This window comes from Sus scrofa, chromosome 1 (assembly GCF_000003025.6).
Source record: "Sus scrofa isolate TJ Tabasco breed Duroc chromosome 1, Sscrofa11.1, whole genome shotgun sequence".
Classification (NCBI taxonomy): Eukaryota; Metazoa; Chordata; class Mammalia; order Artiodactyla; family Suidae; genus Sus; species Sus scrofa.
In genome coordinates this window covers 269133327-269153602 of record NC_010443.5, presented here as the reverse complement: position 1 = coordinate 269153602, position 20276 = coordinate 269133327, and the positions used below count along the sequence as shown (strand labels likewise).

General features: G+C 55.5%; 1 protein-coding gene across 2 annotated transcripts; it reads right to left on the bottom strand.

Moving 5' to 3' along the window:
- On the bottom strand, positions 547-19071 carry TBC1D13 (TBC1 domain family member 13). 2 transcript variants are annotated; one of them, XM_021069733.1, is made up of 12 exons: positions 18904-19071; positions 17852-17925; positions 15463-15503; positions 14553-14614; positions 14348-14447; positions 13465-13547; positions 11205-11364; positions 8241-8451; positions 7305-7468; positions 4868-5028; positions 4656-4713; positions 547-3786 (listed from the first exon to the last, which is right to left on the bottom strand). In XM_021069733.1, the coding sequence occupies exons 1-12, from the start codon at positions 18924-18926 to the stop codon at positions 3721-3723; spliced, it is 1203 nt and encodes a 400-aa protein (XP_020925392.1). In that variant the 5' UTR covers positions 18927-19071; the 3' UTR covers positions 547-3720. The 2 variants fall into 2 exon arrangements, with proteins under 2 accessions (XP_020925392.1, XP_020925397.1); XM_021069738.1 differs by lacking the exon at positions 15463-15503 and having other exon boundaries at positions 18904-19066.

Sequence of the window (20276 nt, the reverse complement as noted above, 5' to 3'; positions counted from 1 at the left end):
TTAGCAAAGATTTTTTTTTTTTTTTTTTTTTTTGTCTTTTTGCTATTTTTCTTGGGCCACTTCCTTGGCATATGGACGTTCCCAGGCTAGGGGTCTAATCGGAGCTGTAGCCGCTGGCCTACGCCGGAGCCACAGCAACGCGGGATCCGAGCCGCGTCTGCAACCTACACCACAGCTCACGGCAACGCCGGATCGTTAACCCACTGAGCAGGGGCAGGGATCGAACCCGCAACCTCATGGTTCCTAGTCGGATTCGTTAACCGCTGCGCCACGACGGGAACTCCAGCAAAGATTTTAACACCCAGCGTGAGGACCGCGATGCATGCAGGTGGTATTACAAACTGCTGGCTGGATTCCGGAAGGCAGCTTGGCAGTCTGCATGAAAACCGTAAAAAGGTTCATACCTTCTAACTCACTTAGAGGACTGAGCTGGGGGAATAAACCTCGAATGCAATGATTTCAAACATGAACACTCCCCACAGTACTACTCATAATAGAGGCTGGGGAATAAGCAAAATAGTCAGACATAGGAACTGGTTTCAGACATTTTTAGCATATTAAAATAGTATATAGTGCATTAAAATATTTTAAAATCATACAGCAACTTGCTCAGCACCTAACCTGAGGGGTGAGACAATACACAAGAAAATGAGGAAGGTGACAATTACACACAAAAATCTACCTCTGGGAAGAAGACTAACATGTTATCAGTGATTTTCTCCAGACTACGGGTTATCAAAGACTTGATTGCTGCTGTAGTGCAGGTTCAACCCCTGGCCCAGGAACTTCCGCATGCCGAAGGTTTCGGCAAATTAACAGATAAGTAACTTGCTACGATCACAACATAACACCTTCTGCCCCAGTACAGCCTCCTCTCCCCCAGCTACAAACTGCAGTTATTAAAGAAGAGTGGCTCATGCTCTTCCAACAAAAATTTCCTAGCCTTTTCTTCTGCCTACTCTAAAGGCTTTTTTTGTTTTTGTTTGTCTTTTTAGGGCCACACCCATGACATGTGGAGGTTCCCAGGCTAGGGGTCTAGTCAGAGCTGTTGCCGCTGACCTGCGCCACTGCCACAGCAACGCCAGATCTGAGCCGCGTCTGCAACCTACACCACAGCTCACGGCAATGCTGGATCCTTAACCCACTGAGCGAGGCCAGGGATTGAACCCGCAACCTCATGGTTCCTAGTCGGATTTGTTTCCCCTGTGCCACGATGGGAACTCCTCTGAAAGCCTCTTGACGTCATCCCTGCTCAACTGTTTTTTCCAGCTCCAAGGTCTCAAAGGTTTCCAGCCCATCCCAGAACCAACGCCCACTGCAAAGAACACATGATTTATTAAAGACAACTTGTCATCAACAGCACTGATTCAAAGAACAAAACAAATGAAAAAACAAAAGCAGACTAACATTCTAACCCTTGGAGTGAGACCAGCTGAACTCAAACAGCCATTCTGTAAGTATCCAAAGTCCTGGGGGCAGCTTCCCGAGCAGGAAGCCCGGGGGTCTCTGGCTCTCTGGGGACCTCCCTTGAGTCTAGGGAGGGGGAATTGCCAAGGGCAGTTTTTTCCCTTGGGCAGTATCCCACTGGGGAGCTCAGCCTAAACTGGACATGGTCCCTGTGCTCTTCTGACCTTCATCACAAGATCAAAGACAGGGCAGGGGACCCAGGTCCTGCCGCTTAGACAAATTAGATGCAGTGATTCAAGTAGTAGGGCCCCGGGAGGGAAGGCAGAGGGACGGGCAAGAGGGAATGCATCAGGTGTCCTGGGCAGTGTCTGCTGGGCCCCAGGCTGTGAAGGGATCAAGTTGGGGCTGAACCACCAGCAACAAGTTCTGGGAAAAGGGTGAGCCAGGCTGCTGGGCAGCCGTGTCTCTGCCCCGAGCCGGGGTCTTGGGCTCTGGCAAGGATCCCAGCTGTTGTCTCCCTCACACCTAGTCCTCTCACAGAGTCCTCCCAGCCAGGACCTCCTGGAAAATCAGGCAGGTCCCAGAGGCGGGAAGAGTGGAAGACCCTGACCCCAACTTGTTTCTACCCTTCCAGCCCCACCCTTCATCAAATCGAGCACTTGCCAATCGCAATAAATAACTAGGAATCTGAATAAATAGCAAAAATCTCTCAAATACCTTGTTGGAAGAGGAGAAGGCATAAAGGCAAGTGCATGAAGTCCTACAAGCATCCAAGAGACAGTTTGGACAGGAGCTGCCTGGGGAAGCTGTTCCTGGCCACCATCCACAAATCCTGGCCATGACTCAGGAAGGCATGGGGGGGGGGTGGCTGGGGGCCCCTGCTGGCCAGTCTGAGATGAAGAGGCCCCATGCTACATGACCCAGCCTTCCAGGCACAAACCACCTGCCTCCTTAAACGAGGAGGGTACTAGGTTGGAACAAGCCAACCCTTCCCACAGCCCAGCAGTGGGAACTGCCAGCTGCTCCTATCCAGGACACACCTGCCCCAGATCCTGGAGCAGCCCAAGCACGTGACCACATGAGGGCCAGCACCTCCTTCAGCTCCCCTGCCTGGGGGAGACGTGGCTCTCCCGGCCCTGATGGCACCCAGCCATCGAGCTCAGCTCCGCCTGGCCCAGAGAGGCTCCCTCTGGTCCCACTTGCCCTGTACGGGGCTCACTTGCCCTGGGCCCAGACCCAGTAGCCATAGGAATGAATACCTTTGCCTCAGAAGCACCTGGATCCCAAGCCCCAGCACAGGATCGCATTAATGTCCTTTTCCTTTGGGAGAGATGGGCCTTTGGGGGAACCTCTGGGAGACTCAGCTAGCTCCACCCCGCCTCACCGGGCAGCTTCACTGGCCAATTCTCAGAGCTTTGGGTTTCCAAGAATTTTGTGGTGGGGAGGCACTGGGAGTGGAGAGCTGGGGGATGGGAACAAGCTGCAAAGGCCAAGGTTGACCTCCAGAAGCTCTGCTGAGCCAGACTCTTCATTCTGTCTCCAGGGTTCATGGGTGTTGGGAGGAGAAGAGAGAAGAGGCGGGGATAAGGCACCCCAAGAGAGAAGGGCAGACAGAGCGAGAGCCACACACACCCTCTGTGGAGGAGGTAGAGGGATAGAGGCAGAGGTGGAGAGGTGAGGAGACAGACAAGGAGACCTAGAGGGATTCACCTGCCTCTGGACACACAGACGCACGGACCAAGGAGAAGCAGACGCCTGGGGAATTAAGACACACACACACACACACACTCAGTGGGAATGGGACAGAGGGTGTGACTGGGTCTGGCAGACTCTTAGCTCCTTCACAGTGTCACCTTCCCCGTAGAGAAGCCCAAGCACCAGCCTCCAGAAGAGGTGGCTTCTGGCTCGTTGGCCAAGCACCTCCCCAACCAGATCCCAGGGGACAGAGCAGGAGAGGAGGAGGGGAGCAGCAGGGCAGAGGCCGGGAGGGACCCTCACCAGCCCCAGGGCCCCCGGTCTGCCCCAGCCCCAGGCAACAATGTCACGAGCTCCTGCCTTGCTCAGCAGCCTGGGCAAAGGGTCCCGGTGGAAGCAGGCCAGGGCCGGGCTCAGCGGTTGGTAAGGGGTGTGGCACAGTGTGCCCCAGTGGGCGCAGCCAGGGTGCAAGGCCTGTAGCAGGCCTATCCTGCAGCAGCCCCTCCAGCTGGGACCCCATAGGCTCCTGTGCGTCCCAGGAGTCAGGACATAGGTGGTGGTGGTGGTGGCGGCGTCAGTGGCGGCTTCTCTCCCAAACTCAGGCCTCTTGCCGCAGGGCTACTGTGAGTCTTGGAGCTCCTTGGCTTTCTGTAGGATCTGGCAGACGTCTGTGATGGGGTAGTCCTGGGCAGGGGAGAGGCCAACAGCAGGCCCTCCAGTCAGTTCACCCTGCACCACCTCTGCCACCCACGGGGCTCCCCAGGGGACCTGCCACCATGCTGGACCAGGGGGTCTCAGGGGAAGGGACCACAGCACACCAGGCACCACGTCTGACCAAACCCTGCTTGAAGCCACTGCTGCCCCCACAGCCCTAACTTAACCAACCCAACCCATCACCGCCCAAAAGACCTCCGAGCCCCTTCCCTAGCACCAATCCCCACCTCCTGCCACTGACCCCTGAGCTGCACTCACACCGAGCCTGGAACAGGGCTGAACACCATCCGTGCCCTGGGTCACAATAGCCCAATGAGGGGTTACTGTGGATCGGCCCGTTTTACAGATTGAGTCAACGAAGTTACTGGAAACCAACCCCAAGCCTGGGGGTGGCAAAGAGATCAAGGCCTAGAGAGGCTGCCACTTGGCTCAGGTTACATGACTGGCACAGGAGGACAAAGATGTGAACCCAAAGCTGTCTGACTCTTGAACAACTACGACCAGGTCTGCACACGGTCCCCAGCAAGCCTCATCACCACGTCCCGGGATAAGGCTCGTGCCAGGTGTGCCCTACTCATCCAGACCACGCAGTTCAGGGCAACCGAGTCATTCACCCAAGGCCGCACCACACTCAAGGTCAGTGGCAAAGCGGGATCCAACCCAGACCCAAACCCAGATCTGGCTCAGGGGTCCGGACACCTAGGATCTGCTACACAGCCCTGATCCTTTCACAGCGCTGGCATGGGGACGAGGACGGGGGCAGGGGTGGGGATGGGGGTTGCCTGCTAAGGGTCTGTCTCACAGCCTAAGACTGAGCCAGTCCCTCCAAACTCCGTTACCTGCAGGAGCCGCATGTTCACGGTAAAGTCCCCTTCCAGCAACTGCTCCCGGATCAGTCTAAGAAAAACACAAGAGTGCTGGGCCCCTGGGGCCCCTTCCCGCTCCTCCCGCACCACCCAAAGCCAGTTTGGTGTGCTGCTCGCCTGAGAATCCCAGGGGCTCACTGCAGCCCCCCGCCCGCACGCCCACCCCTGCTCACGGCGACACTCACATGAGCATGGCGCAGCAGACCAGGAGGAGGAAGTCGAAGCGGTTGTCGTCGGCGAAGAGCGAGTCCCAGATCCGGATGACGTCAGGCAGCAAGAACTCCTGGGACAGCAGCAGTGTCAGCCAGCGGAAGGCGAAGAACTGGGGCTTGATGTTCTGCTCTTGCTGGGGAGACAGAGGTGCGGGCGGGGCACGAGAACCCCCGTTGGCTGGGTGCCACGGAACACCACGCCGCCTATCAGACGTGAATTCAGATAAGCCGCAGGCCCGGGACCCAACAGAGGACATGGCGAGGCCAGGTGTGAGCGCCAGGCACACCGCGCCGCAGATGGCACGGGGAGCCTGGCTCAGGGGGAGGGGCTGCAAGGCAATGACCAGAGCGTCTGATGTTCCGAGCAAAGCCAGAAAACCAAACTTTTAATTCTTTTCATTTTTATGGCTGCACCTGCAGCATATGGATGTGCCCAGGCCAGGGACTGAATGTGAGCCACCCCTGCAACCTGCACTGCAGCTGCGGCAATGCCAGAAGCTCTAACCCACTGTGCCACAGTGGGAACTCCAGACACCCAAACTTTTACATAAGCTCCTTCGATTTATAAATGATGGCTCAAATTCTTTTAAGACACTATACAGATGATAACTTGGGGTTTATGGCCTGAGAAACAGTTATAGGGCACCCACTAGAAACCTGGCCTCGTGTTTAACATCTCACTTACTCCATAAAACTCCATAAAACCACCCCGCAGGCGACTATTCCCAACAGACACTCCGTTCAACCAGTGAATATGATTGACTGAAAAAACAGGTTACAAGACAGCAAGACTTCATTCTCCGCTTGTTTAAAAAAGTATGTTCAGGAGTTCCCGTCGTGGCGCAGTGGTTAACGAATCCGACTAGGAACCATGAGGTTGCGGGTTCGGTCCCTGCCCTCGCTCAGTGGGTTAATGATCCGGCGTTGCCGTGAGCTGTGGTGTAGGTTGCAGACACGGCTCGGATCCCGCGTTGCTGTGGCTCTGGCGTAGGCCGGTGGCTACAGCTCCGATTCAACCCCTAGCCTGGGAACCTCCATATGCCGTGGGAGCGGCCCAAGAAATAGCAGCAACAACAACAACAACAAAAAGACAAAAGACAAAAATAAATAAATAAATAAAAATAAAAAATAAAATAAAAAAAAAATAAAAAAATAAAAAAGTATGTTCACACGTATTTTCTTGTTCACAAAACTGTTTTTTTTCTTTTTTTTGTCTTTTCTAGGGACGCATCTGCGGCATATGAAGGTTCCCAGGCTAGAGGTCTAATCGGAGCCATAGTCACTGGCCTACACCACAGCCACAGCAACGCAGGATCCTTAACCCGCTGAGTGAGGCCAGGGATCAAATACGTAACCTCAGGGTTCCTAGTCGGATTCGTTAACCACTGAGCCACGACGGGAACTCCACAAAACTACTGGTTTTATTTATAAATATTCTTTTTATTGAACTGTTTCCTGAAATAAACATGGGCAGCTACTCCAGTAATTTTTTTTTTAAGGCCTCACCCGTGACATATGTGTGCGGGATCAGATCTGAGCCGCAGCTGCCACCTAGGCCAAAGCTGCAGCAACGCTAGATCCTTAACCCACTGTGCCAGGCCGGGGATCGAACCTGAGTCCCAGTGCTCCCAAGATGCCACCGATCTCATTGTGCCACAGCAGGAACTCCCCAATAACTTTCAAAACGACAACCAGGAGTTGCCTTGTGAAGCAGTGGGTTAAGGATCCAGCACTGTCATTGCAGCAGCCGTGGTTGCTGCTATGGCACAGGTACGATCCCTGGCCCAGGAACTTTCACACTCCACAGGCAAGGCTTAAACAAAACAAAAGCAGGAGTTCCCATCGTGGCGCAGTGGTTAACGAATCCGACTAGGAACCATGAGGTTGCACGTTCGATCCCTGGCCTTGCTCAGTGGGTCGAGGATCCGGTGTTGCCGTGAGCTGTGGTGTAGGTTGCAGACGCGGCTCGGATCCCGCGTTGCTGTGGCTCTGGCGTAGGCCGGTGGCTACGGCTCCGATTAGACCCCTAGCCTGGGAACCTCCAAATGCCGCAAGAGCGGTCCAAGAAAGGGCAAAAAGACAAACAAAAAAACAAAAGCAATAGAAAAATGGAGTGAATACCTCCTTTCTCAGAAGACTCTAACAGGCTGAACTAATTGCTATGGTGGATGCCCTGCCCTGTGCCTGGCATGCGGTGGGCACTGTAGCCCCCCTCCCCTCAGCCTGCTGGGCTCCCACCATCTGCCACCTTGATCTCTCAGCCCCGCCTTGGCACCCGGGTCAGTAGAAGCCACCCAGGAAGCAGAAGCCACTTCCAAGGCCCGACTCGAGCCGGGCCTCAGTCTGGGCCTGGGAGGCCCCGGGGCCTGCGGTCCTCGGCGCCGGGCCGAGGGGTCCTGGGGGCCCTCACCAGTTTCAGATAGAGCTCCACGTCCTTGTCCTTCAGGGTGGAGTACACCTTCTCCATCTTGTAGGTGATGCCACACTGCGAGTCGTCCAGGCTCTTGATGAAGTTGTCCCGGATCTCCGCCATGAGGTTGGTGAAGCAGAAGAAGGTGTCTGCCTCAGCGTGCTCTGCGAGAGACGGGCGGGTAAGGGTCCCCCCGCTGGGCCCCCTGAGATCCGCCGCAGCTCTGAGCCCCCCGAGTCACCCTGCCTCGGTCAGGCTGCGCCCCTCTCCGGCCGTGACCACTCCCCACCCCCAGGCTAAGGTCGGCACTCCCTTCTTCCCGCAGCTCCGGCAACACTGCCGCTGCTCAGCAACTGATGAGCTCCTCTTCTGCCGACGCTGCTCCCATCACGCTTTATTTACACCCTTTCTAGGAGTTCCCGTCCTGGCTTAGCGGTAGTGAACCTGACTAGGATCCATGAGGACGCGGGTTCGATGCCTGGCCTCCCTCAGGGGGTCAAGGATCCGGCGTTGCCGTGAGCCTCAGTGCAGGTGGCAGACACAGCTCGGATCTGGCGTGGCTGTGGCTGTGGTGGAGGCCAGCAGCTGTAGCTCCGATTGGACCCCTAGCCTGGGGGCTTCCACATGCCTCAGGGTTGGCCCTAAAGACAAAAAAAAAAAATTGAAAATAAAAGAAATCCTTTCTATCAGTCAGCTCCTCTACCGGAAATTCAGTTACGAACATCAAGAGATCAGCACACACTCATGTTCTAGAACGTTCGAGCCAGAAAAGACCCCCGAGATGATGCAGACCAACCCCCTCGCCTGGGAGAGGAAACAGGCCCAAAACAGGGACGTGGGCTGCACGGCTTGATAAAGCCCATCGGCCCAGGGTTCCCTGGTCCGTCTTTCTAGGCGGCGGCGACAAGGGCTGGGCGGCCGAGGGCACTGCTTTACCTTTCCACTCGCTGCTGGGGTCGGTGGCAAAGGTATAGTAGAGGGGGCCCACGATCTCATTCATGCCCTGCACGTAGGCAATGCCCGGGTTGAGCTTGGCGTAGATGAACAGAATCCGCTCCACCACCTCCCAGTGGGCCTCGCAGCCGTTGGGCAGCACCTCATACTTGCTCACGGACGAGGATGCCGAGTTCTTGTTCGGGGAGCTCATCTGGGGGACAAGAGGGGCCCATGAAGAGGGCGGGCGGCGTGACAGAGAAAATGTCCTCATTAGAAAGGTTTGCCCGGAGTTCCCGTAGTGGCGCAGTGGTTATCGAATCCGACTAGGAACCATGAGGTTGCGGGTTCGGTCCCTGCCCTTGCTCAGTGGGTTAACAATCCGGCGTTGCCGTGAGCTATGGTGTAAGTTGCAGACGCGGCTCGGATCCCGTGTTGCTGTGGCTCTGGTGTAGGCCGGTGGCTACAGCTCTGATTGGACCCCTAGCCTGGGAACCTCCATATGCCGCGGGAGCGGCCCAAGAAATAGCAACAACAACAAAAAGACAAAAGACAAAAAAAAAAAAAAAAAGAAAGAAAGGTTTGCCTGTTAATACAAAACTTCACGTCCCTCTCGTGGGCAGCACAGGGTATCGAGGAACGTGGCCAATGCCACCGAAAGGAGCCGACAAATCCAGAATGTGGGACGTGCTGCAAGCCAGCTGGACCGAAATCTAATTTATGGTGATACAGGCCAGCACAGTGGCGTTCCCACAGCCAGAGGCACAGCTGCGCAGGGACTCGGCGTCCTGGGAACACGACCCTCCCATCCACACGTGGGTATGAACGTACACGCGCGTGTACACGGCACGAGCACACACACACACACACACCAACCACTAACGTTTACTGTGACTGTTCTATGGGCAAGACAGTGCTCTCTCTACAAGCAGTCTTCTGTTGAATGTGCTCAACAGCCTAGAACATTCTCTCAACATCCTTTTCAAGACGAGGAAACGGATGATCAAAACTGTAATGCCACTCCTCAGAGGAGACGCGCCAAGTGGTGGCCCTGGACCTAAACCCTGAGGTCCAGGTCTCAGAGCGCGCCCGCTGCTTTCCAGCTTTCTAAGCATCTGCACAGCCATGACCTCATTTCACCCTCCCGGCAATTCCAAAGCCAGACAGGGCGGAAATGATGATGCCCAGTTTACAGAAGACACAGAGGCCCGGGAAGGGGTGTTTGCTCTTTACTGCCCAGGGCCAAACGGTCAGCTTCAACCCCAACTGCCCACCCACTGGTCCAGAGATGGAGAAAAGAAGCTTGTGGTCAAGTTCTCTGCCATCGCAATCAGGTCCAAATCTGAAATCAGCCATGACGTCATTTAAGCCAAACATTAGGCACCTCCTGGCACACCCAGCCCTGTCATGGGCACATAAACCCTGGGGTCAGCCGCGACGGGCCCTGTTACGCCTGTGGTGAAACATGGCCGCTCTCCTAGAAACCACAGAGCCCTGACCCGTCGTTCCACTTGGGGGAAGGTTACAGAGAATTTTCCTAGCTCGCTGGAGGTTACAGAGAATTTTCTGTTGTTTGAGGAACAAGTCAAAGTTGCAAGTACTGGAGTTCCCGTCGTGGCGCAGTGGTTAACGAATCTGACTAGGAACCATGAGGTTGCAGGTTCAGTCCCTGCCCTTGCTCAGTGGGTTAATGATCCGGCGTTGCCGTGAGCTGTGGTGTAGGTTGCAGACACGGCTCGGATCCCTCGTTGCTGTGGCTCTGGCTTAGGCCAGTGGCTACAGCTCCGATTCGACCCCTAGCCTGGGAACCTCCATATGCCGCGGGAACGGCCCAAAGAAATAACAAAAAGACAAAAAAAAAAAAAGTTGCAAATACCAAAGCAGGAGGTGTAAGTTAAACAGTAAGGTAATAAGCTTGGTGGAGTTCCCATTGTGGCTCAGCAAGTTAAGAACCTGACTAGGATCCCTGAGGATGAGGGTCTGTCTGATCCCTGGCCTCACTCAGTGGGTAAAGGATCTGGCGTTGCCGTGAGCGGTGGTGTAGGTCATAGATGCGGCTCGGATCTGGCAGTGCTATGGCTGTGGCTGTGGTGTAGGCCAGTGGCCGGTTCGACCCCTAGCCTGGGAGCTTCCATGTGCCACAGGTGCGGCACTTAAAAAAAAAGAAGAAAATGTGTTCGTTTGGCTACAAGCAGCTTCTCAGAATCACAGGAATCTGCTAGAAGACTAAGGTTCAAACACTCAGCATAACTTGGCCACCACAAGACCTCTGGCTCCTTCCCCGCGGGTCTCTCACACCCCTCTGACTCCAGCCCAGCCCCACCCACACCACCCCTGCCTGGACACTGCAGGGCCTCTGGGAGGCCTTCCCCACCCCCATTCCTGGCCCCGCTAATCACTGTCCCCACAGGGCCCACAGCAATCTTTTACAAGGCAGACTTAAATCACAGCCCTCGGGATAAAGGCCTGGGTGGCCTCACACGATGCTCCTCCCCAGCAACCCTTCCCTCTCCCCCTATGGCACCTCCCCTGAATGCCCCTGCTCCCTCCTGCCTGAGGGCGTCCACACAGGCCCTCCTCTCGACCTGGAAGGCTCTTTTTCCTTCAACCTTCGAGCTCAGCGCAAAGGTCACTTCCCCAGGGAAGTCCTCCCTGGTACCCAGACCAGGTCAGCTGCCCACCCCACCGCACCTGTGATTACTTTCCCAAGCGCCGCCTCGGCCACAAGATCACAAGGGTGGCTCCTTCGCTGCACAGCCGGGCCCTCCCGGGCACCCGTCACACCCAGCCTTTGACACCTGCCTTTCAGAAAGAGCCTGGAGGTGGGCCTGGCAGGGCCAAGGATGCTTTGGGTAACTGTCCTGGAGGACGGTCAGAGACCAGATGGCCTGGGGCCAGCAGCCCAAGGGACCCAAGAAGGAAAAGGCTGTGACGCCGAGCCCCTGGGGCCCCCAGGTTGCCTCTCACATTTGTGACCCCACTCCGGTTCCGGGCCACCGTCTGGGATTTCAGCGTCGTCTGTTCCACCCGCTTACGAAGGGTCTCGAACTCATTCTGGGGATCTAGGATGAGGAGGCAGGGGTACTCGGTAGCCCTCTGGAAGAAGGAGATGTCTGGACACAACCTCCTGTCGAGAGGGAGTGGGAGAGGAGAAGGAAGGGGAGAGGACGTTACTCCCACTCCATCAGCGCCCCCTGCCGCCGGGGCCCCAGCACCCCCAGGGCCATTTTTGTCTGCGGGTTTTTTAAATTTTTATATTTTTGTCTTTTTAGAGCCACACCCAGGCTAAGCGTCAAATCAGAGCTGCAGCTCCCACAGCAACATGGGATCCTAGCTGCCTCAGCAACTGCAACTTATGTGGCAACTTAAGGCAACGCCAGATCCTTAAGCCACCGAGCAAGGCCAGGGATCAAACCCGAATCCTCATGCACACTATGTGGGGTTGTTAATCCGCTGAGCCACAAGGGGAACTCTCACGTGTGGTCTTTTTTAAAAAGTAATAATGTTTTATTTCAAAGACAATAGTTTTTAAAAAGCAATATAGTCGTTGTATACGCACACACACCCATATACCTAAGGGTATTTGCAAAGATACAGACACACACACACAATTTTAAGTGCCCTTAGGACTTACAAGCTAACTCTTCTCTTAAACCACAAACATCTTTCTATGTCAAAAATATCTAATAGGTATAAGTGCATTAACTGTACTGTAGTTTAAAGTGGTAAAAGAGGTTTAGTTAATTCACAAACTGTAGGAGTTCCCATTGTGGCTCAGTGGTTAACGAACCTGACTAGGATCCATGAGGCGCAGGTTCGATCCCTGGCCTCGCTCAGTGGGTTAAGGATCTGGCATTGCTGTGAGCTGTGGTGTAGGTCGAAGATGTGGCTCAGATCCAATGTTGCCGTGGCTGTAGTGTAGGCTGGCAGCTGTAGCTCTAATTGGACCCCTAGCCTGGGAACCTCCATATGCCACGGGTGCGGCCCTAAAAAGACCAAAAAATTTTTACAAATTGTACAAGAGAATGTTCCACAGCCGACACAGGGAGATACTCAAGATGGAGTGAGAGAAAAACGCCAGGTGGGAGAGTCTCTAGCATGTGATCAAGTTTCTAAAATACACGTAGTGCTCTGGACGCGCACCGCCCAGACTTCTCATGCAGAGCCCTGCAGACGTGCCCTCTAGAAACACCGATCGGTGGGCTCATGAGCACCACCGGGGTAAGACCCCCTTCCCCAAAACTGGGTTCAAGACATAGTTCTTGACCCAAACAGAGCCACTGGAGTTCCCGCTGTGGCTCAGCAGTAATGAACACAACTAGCATCCATGAGGATTCGGGTTCAATCCCTGGCCTCACTCAGTGGGTTAAGGATCTGGCATTGCCATGAGCTGTGGTGTAGGTGGCAGACCTGGCTCAGATCTGGCGTGGCTGTGGCTGTGGTGTGGTGTGCTGCAGCTCTGATTCCACCCCTAGCCTGGGAACTTCCACGTGTTGCCAAGGGTGTGGCCCTAAAAAGACATAAACAAACACGTTTCTGACCCTGTCACTCCTATGCTTAAAGCCTTTGCCTGACTGCCCCACGCCTCGGGGAAGGAGTCCAAGGTCCCACCCCTGCCTGCCTCAGGGGTGGCCTCAAGCACACCAGCCTTCACACCACTGTGGGAAGTTCCAGCTGCAAGGGCTCAGGGTCTTCTCCGGGGCAGCTCCTCACCCACCCACCCTTTCCCTCCCTCCTCCAAAGGCCCCCGCCCCTTAGATCTCAACTGAAGCACTGCTTCCTCAGGCGAGAATTCCCTGAAGCCCCCTGAACTCTGCCTTCAGATCATTTACCACCAATGCTCATCACCCAGAAGACCTATTTTGCTGAATATCTGTCTTCCCCTCTCCCCCACCCCCAGGACCTCAGGGGAGGGACGTCTGCCTATTCCCTGCCCAGCCCCCGGCCCGGCAGCAGCACCGAGCCTGCCACACAGCAGGGCGGGGCCTCCGTGTCTGTCACAGGAAGGAGCAGGTGAATCCAGACGCCTGGGCTACAAGTGAAACGAAGGCGGGGAGAGAGGAGAGCCCCCCACCCCCCACCCCAGGCCCGGACTCAACTACGGGGACAAGGCACCAACAGTTCCTCCAACGCCCAGGGAGCCTGGGCTGGGGAGGGAAAGGGCAGGAGACCTGGAACACCCCCAGCAGCCCCCCGGGCTGGCTGCCGGCCCCAGCACTCCGCTTACCGGACGTCCTTGTCGATCTGCAGCAGCACCTCGTTGTCCTTGAAGTACGTGTTCCACCGGCTGTCGGGGTTGGGGTTGAGGGGCTGTGGGGGGAAAAGGAGCTGCACCGACGGCCGAGAGCCCCAGGGTACAGACCGGTCCGGGCACCTGAGGAGCCCGAACCAGCATTCCCGCCAGAGACCCAGCTACGGCTGGCCAAGGGGCAGCACCGGCCCCCCACAGCCTCCCAAACCACAGGCAGACTCCACACTCAGCAGCCGAGCCCCACGGTCTGCTCCGAGTACTTCCCTGCCGGCGAGGCCTCTGTCTTTTCTGTCCATGGCTCTAAAATGCTGCGTGTAATAGGTGCCCACTAAGTGCTTGTTGCGGAATGAAGGAAGGAATGAATGCCGACTCGTTCGGTCTCTTTGAATCTAATACATCAACACTCTGAGCTGCCAATTCCAGTCCTTGGAGGACTGGCCAGGGTTGCATCCAGCTCCACGTCCCAACTACAAAGCGCCAGGGAGGAGCTTGCTACTCCAGACAGAATGAGGCTTCCTCCCAGTCACAGCAAGGCAGCTGATCGTCACGCAACCCTGCCCCCACTCCCCTCAACGACAATATCCCAGAACCTTCCTCAAGGAGGGGAATGAGGAAGAAGGGAGACAAGGCACCGGAGGACTTGGCTCCCCAGACCCAGCCACCACTCATAGTCCTGACCGGGCCTGGAGCCTGGGGGAACAGGGGCTGAGCAGGCGAATGCAGAAAGGAGGTTCCAGGGGGCCCAGAGGGGACCCAGACCAGCTGCACCTGTCCTCTGGGGCCAGGGACCCAGCCCACTCCAAAGCCCACCCCTCTCCCCACCCCGCAGCCTCCGTCCCCGTGGCGGACTCCTACTCACATGGTCCTCAAAGGTCACATCCTCCCTGGACACACCCATGTTGGCCTTGGCAATGCCAGGCTGGATGATCATTTCCCTCAGGAACTGAGCATAGAGCTCCCTGTAGGAGAGGAGGGCAGAGGGGTGGTCCCCAGAGGTCCCACCCAGGGACCTGCGCTGTCAGCTACCAAGGCCCTCCCGTCACCCCGCCTTGCCAGGGTCTCACCTCTGCTTGGCCAGGATGGCAGTCCACGAGGCTCTCTCCAAGGGGAGGTAGTTCAAGAGAATCTGCCCAGAGGAGAGAGAAGAGCACAGCTCTGGCGACGCCCCCAGCCCAGCCCAGCCCAGCCCGGGCGGGAGATGAGGCTGCCAGCCTTGAGCAAAACGTCGGAGAGAAGGCCAGAGGGGCTAAACGAAGCCCAGCAATGCAGGCAAGGGCTGGGGTAGCCTCCTCCCCCCCGGCTTCCCCCTCTTTATCCCGAAGCAGCCCTTTCCACTGCTTTTCCTCACACAGACTTCTCCAAACGATAATAAAACCTTGGGCTCAGGAGTTCCCGTCGTGGCGCAGTGGTTAACGAATCCGATTAGGAACCATGAGGTTGCGGGTTCGGTCCCTGCCCTTGCTCAGTGGGTTAACGATCCAGCGTTGCCGTGAGCTGTGGTGTAGGTTGCAGACACGGCTCGGATCCCGTGTTGCTATGGCTCTGGTATAGGCTGGTGGCTACAGCTCCGATTAGACCCCTAGCCTGGGAACCTCCATATGCCGCGGAAGCAGCCCAAGAAATAGCAAATAGACAAAAAAATAAATAAGTAAATAAATAAATCTGATCCCTTAAAAAAAAAAAAAAACCTTGGGCTCAAAGGGACGGGAGCCAGAACCCTGTCCCAGTAAGCATCACTTCCACTGCACTGCCTGGACTGGGAAGCGGAGGGCTTCACTGGCATCAGTGTTCCATCCCCAAGGGGAGCCAGGAAGGGACGCCAAGAGAAACAGAAAACCCAGAACTTCCCAGAAGAGCGCCATCGGACAAGCAAGGAAAGGCAGAGAACAGGAAGAAGGGGCTGGGGCGGGGGCAGCCCATGCGGGATCCCAGCGACTCTCAGCAGAGCAGAAGCCCCACCGTAGGCACACCCACCTTCCAGCAGAGGCACCGCAGTCCGCCCTCACAGGGGATGCCTGTGGACACAGCAGGCAAAGGTCACGCCCCCGCAGAGGCTCAGGACCCCCCAGCCCTCCACCTCGGAGCCAGTCGGCCAGGAATGGAGCGGGCGAGAAGTACTTCAAGAACCGTTTTCTGCCAGAGGGATGACTAGACTAGCTGCTAAAACTCTGTGTGCTTTCTCTCCACGACCCCTGCCCCCAGGGCAGAGCTCCCTCTTGTCTGGGATAATTCTTTGGAAGACAACACCTTCTCATCTTTGCTATTTCTTTCTCAGAGCAGCCTTTGGGGACACCATCTCGTCCCAAGCAAAGTCAGGTCCCTTGACATAAACAATAATGGCTCCGTCCCTTCTTCACAGCAGCCATCGCAATTGGGATTGCATAATATAATTTGCATATTTATTTATATTTAACGTCTGTAACCCTTACGACTGGATAAGCCCCAGAAAGACAAGAACCAGATGTGTCTTATACTCCCAGTACCTATGGCACCCAGGCGCATGCGCACAGCAGGAACCGCGCAGAGATCTGTATACACTAAGCTATGAATGCCAAGTGCATCGTCCTTCAGAGACATTTCTTCACGTAATCCTCCTTATAACCCTAGTGAATAGGGAAGATCAGCATCACTGTCCCCATCCTACAGATTAATAAACTCATCTACGAAGAGAGAGGAAACAAGGCATTCCTGCTGTGGCACAATGGCATGGGCAGCGTCTCTGGAGCCCTGGGACAGAGGTTCAATTCCTGGCCCAGCACAGTGGGTTAAGGATCCGGCCTTGCCACAGCTGTGGCCTAAGTCGCAACTGCGGGTCAAATCTGATCCCTGACCTGGGAGCTCCATAGGCCGCAGGCTGGCCAAAAAAAAAAAAAAAAAACCACACACAAACAAGAGCTCAACTACAGGTATGTCTGATTCTAGAACCCAAGGGCAGACTGCCTGCCCTGAGGCCTGGCAGATTCTTCAGCTCAGCAGAGATCCCAAAACAGATCAAGATCTTCCGGGGGGAGTTCCCGTCGTGGCGCAGTGGTTAAGGAATCCGACTAGGAACCATGAGGTTGCGGGTTCAGTCCCTGCCCTTGCTCGGTGGGTTAACGATCCGGCGTTGCCGTGAGCTGTGGTGTAGGTTGCAGACGCGGCTCGGATCCCGCGTTGCTCTGGCTCTGGAGTAGGCCGGTGGCTACAGCTCCGATTCGACCCCTAGCCTGGGAACCTCCATATGCCGCGGGAGCGGCCCAAGAAATAGCAACAACAACAACAAAAAAAAAGACAAAAAAAAAAAAAAAAAATCTTCCGGGGCCTAAATATCACTCCCAAACAGGACAAACTTCTCCTGAAATATTGTCCAGAGCTTCACTGAAGCAGCGGTCGCTATGGTAACTCCAGTACCCTGGATAGGAGTTAATCCCCCCACCCCGGGATTCTGCATGGGGACAAAGGGGGAAAGTCAAGCATTTCCTGCTAACAAAGTTCCAAGGACAGGGGGGTCACAAGAAGCGACACAGAACACCTTGGGTTATTTTTAAAGACAAGCAAAAGCCTCTGCGTTGGAAAGTCGACCAGGTCAAGAAAGGCAAAGTGCAAAACTGCTGGGGTTCAGCATCTTAAAGGCAGGGTCTCAAGGCTGGATTTTTACCATTAACCAAAGTTCACTGTTGCCTGAGTTGGCTTGGAGCCTAAGCCAGGGAGAGAACCAGGAATAACTCTGCAGCTAACCAAATTCTACAACACAGGAAACTCGCTAAGGAATGAGGAAAGACTTGGAGTTCCCATAGTGGCTCAGGGGTTAACAAATCCGACTAGAAACCATGAGGTTGAGGGTTCGATTCCTGGCCTCGCTCAGTGGGTTATGGATCTGGCGTTGCCGTGAGCTGTGGTGTAGGTCGCAGACATGGCTCGGATCCCATGTTGTTGTGGGTCCGGTGTAGGCCGGCGGCTACAGCTCCAATTACACCCCTAGCCTGGGAACCTCCATAGGCCGCGAATGCGGCCCTAGAAAAAGACCAAAAAAAAAAAAAAAAAAGAATGAGGAAAGACTTAACCTTGGCTCAAGAAGTAACCCCCCACCCCACCCCGCCTGACACACACCCCAGTTATGCTCAGGAAGCAATCAGCATCATTTACAGGACAATAGCACCCTATCTTAAGGCCTAGAGGCAGGCTAACTGTGGCCACCATTGCTTTGGGAACCCCTGGGAAGCTCAGGGGTTGCACTGGCTGTTTAGCTCTACAGAATCTGGAAAAGGCCCCCACAACAGGCTGGCCCACCACAACTGGCCGGGTGTGGCTTGGGCACCTTCCGCTCCATCTTAGTCACAAGGCTGCTCTGGGAAACCCCTGAAAATGGAGAGTTGCCTCTTACCGCTAAAACTGAGTTCCCGAAGCTTTTCCAAGGCAATCGTGGGTTCCTTCAGGACATCCTGGAAATCTGCAATGCTAGAAGGAGGGATGGGGAGGCATATGAAGCACAACCAAACCCCAAGATGACAGGCTTGGTGACCATGCCTGAAGCCCACAGCTGCCTTACACCACCAGTCTCCAACCTGTGCCTCCCTCCCACTTGGGACAGAAAGATGCCAAAGCTCAGTCAGGATCCTGGCCAGAGGCAGCGTTTTCCTCTAGGCCCAGAAATGTGGGGATATTCCTGCCCAGAGGTTCTCAAATGAGCGACCATGAAATTAGACACATTCTAATATTTAGTGAGCTGGGAGCTTTCTGCTGGCCTGGCCCAAACCACAGGGCTGCTATCTGAACTCAAAGAACCCTAGGAATCAGGAGTAATTTGATCTGTAGGCAAGGACCTGTGTAATCTGCATACAGCTCTCTGGGCTCAAAAATATATCCATTAGAAGACCTCTGGGCCTGCCCTCAGGCAAGAACAAAAGATTTTAAAAAACAAGTCCCAGAGGAAAACTGAAGAGTGAGCAAAATTAGCCAACGTTGCAGACACTGGCCTGGGGGAAAAGGTCAGACTGGAGATTCCAGGTTTTCTTGCATTTCTAGTAAGAAAAAGGCACGTGGGACAAGGAACATTTGGAAAGAAGAGGGTAGTGGGGCCAAAGGTTCACCAGGGAAAAAGGGACGGGAGGTGGGAGCGGGATGGGGCATCGGAGCCCTAGAAGAGGAAGACACCAAGGGAAGGAGACACCAGGCGAAGGGGACACCAGGGGTCCAGGGTGCGGGAGAGAGAGCGAGGGGGCCGACTCCGAGGGGCAGGAGAGGCGTCCTCGCTCCGGGCCCCACTCTGGCCCGCAGGCAAAGACGCTGCAAAGTGGACGCCCGAGACCTTCTGCCGGGGGCGGGGGGCGATGGAGGGGTCCCAGTTCCCGGCCGCATCCGCGCGCCCCCTCCGCAGATCAGAAGCGGCGACCTGGCCCGTGGTGGTCCTGCTGCTCGGCCCCGGTGGCCCCTTACCGGCTCTTGTGCAGGCTCGACATGGTGTTGACTTCCGGATCCCCCCCGCTGCCTCGGCTGCCTCCTCCGCCGCCGCCGCCGCCCCCCAGGGACGCGGGGCGCTCCGCAAAGGCCTCCGACCGGAAACTCAGCCGCAGGCGCGCGCGTTCCGCCCCACCCCGCCGAGTTCACGTGCCACCCCTTCTCCCCGCCGCCCTCTGGCGGCGCGGCGGGGTGGGCGGAGCAAGAGGGCGCACGTAACACCCCCGGGCGCCGGCTCCCCCGCCCCGCCCCGCCCACGAACCCAGTGCGGGGAGTTTGAGGTCCGTCGGGTGACCGAGCAGACTGTGTGCCCTAGGGCTCTTCCTCGCCCTTCCCTGGGCCCCGGCTTCCATCTAAGCAACGTACCTGTCACCCTGTCCTCTTCCTTACACATTCTTCACCTGCGATGAGCCTGAGTTATCTTTTCTTGGATACAGGCCTCCCCAGCTGGTCTTCTCACTGCCGAAGGCTTGTCACTGGTAGCAGTGACTGCACAGAGCAGCTGGTTCAGTAAGTACTAGTTGAAGAGTAGGACTACAATTCAGCCTTCCCTTGACTTTTGGATTTTCATGGACATGAAATGTACCATGATATCAAAACAGGAGAAAAGGAAAACCCAAATTTCCAGATCCTCCCCAGGAGAAGACAGTTGGCAGCCTTAACAATGATTTTTCTCTTCTGCTAAATGTAATGTGCATGGTTGTCCTTTTTTTTTTTTTTTTTTTTTTTTTTTTTTGTCTTTGTTGTTGTTGCTATTTCTTGGGCCGCTCCCGCGGCATATGGAGGTTCCCAGGCTAGGGGTCCAACCGGAGCTGTAGCCACCGGCCTACACCAGAGCCACAGCAACGCGGGATCCGAGCCGCGTCTGCAACCTACACCACAGCTCACAGCAACGCCGGATGGTTAACCCACTGAGCAAGGGCAGGGACCGAACCCACAACCTCATGGTTCCTAGTCGGATTCGTTAACCACTGCGCCACGACGGGAACTCCTGTCCTTATTTTTTAAAATCTCTGCGGAGTTCCCGTCCTGGCGCAGCGGTTAACGAATCCGACTAGGAACCATGAGGTTTGCGGGTTCGATCCCTGGCTTCGCTCAGCGGGTTAAGGACCCAGCGTTGCTGTGAGTTGTGGTGTAGGTCACAGACGCGGCTCAGATCTGGTGTTGCTGTGGCTGTGGTACAGGCCAATTGGACTCCTAGCCTAGGAACCTCCATAGGCTGTGGATTCGGCCCTAAAAAGACAAAAAACAAAATAAAGCAAAACAAAACAGGCACTTTAAGGAGAAATTAAAATGTTGCGCCATTACCTGAAAAGACATTAAACTGGTTTAATACCGAAAGGAATATGACT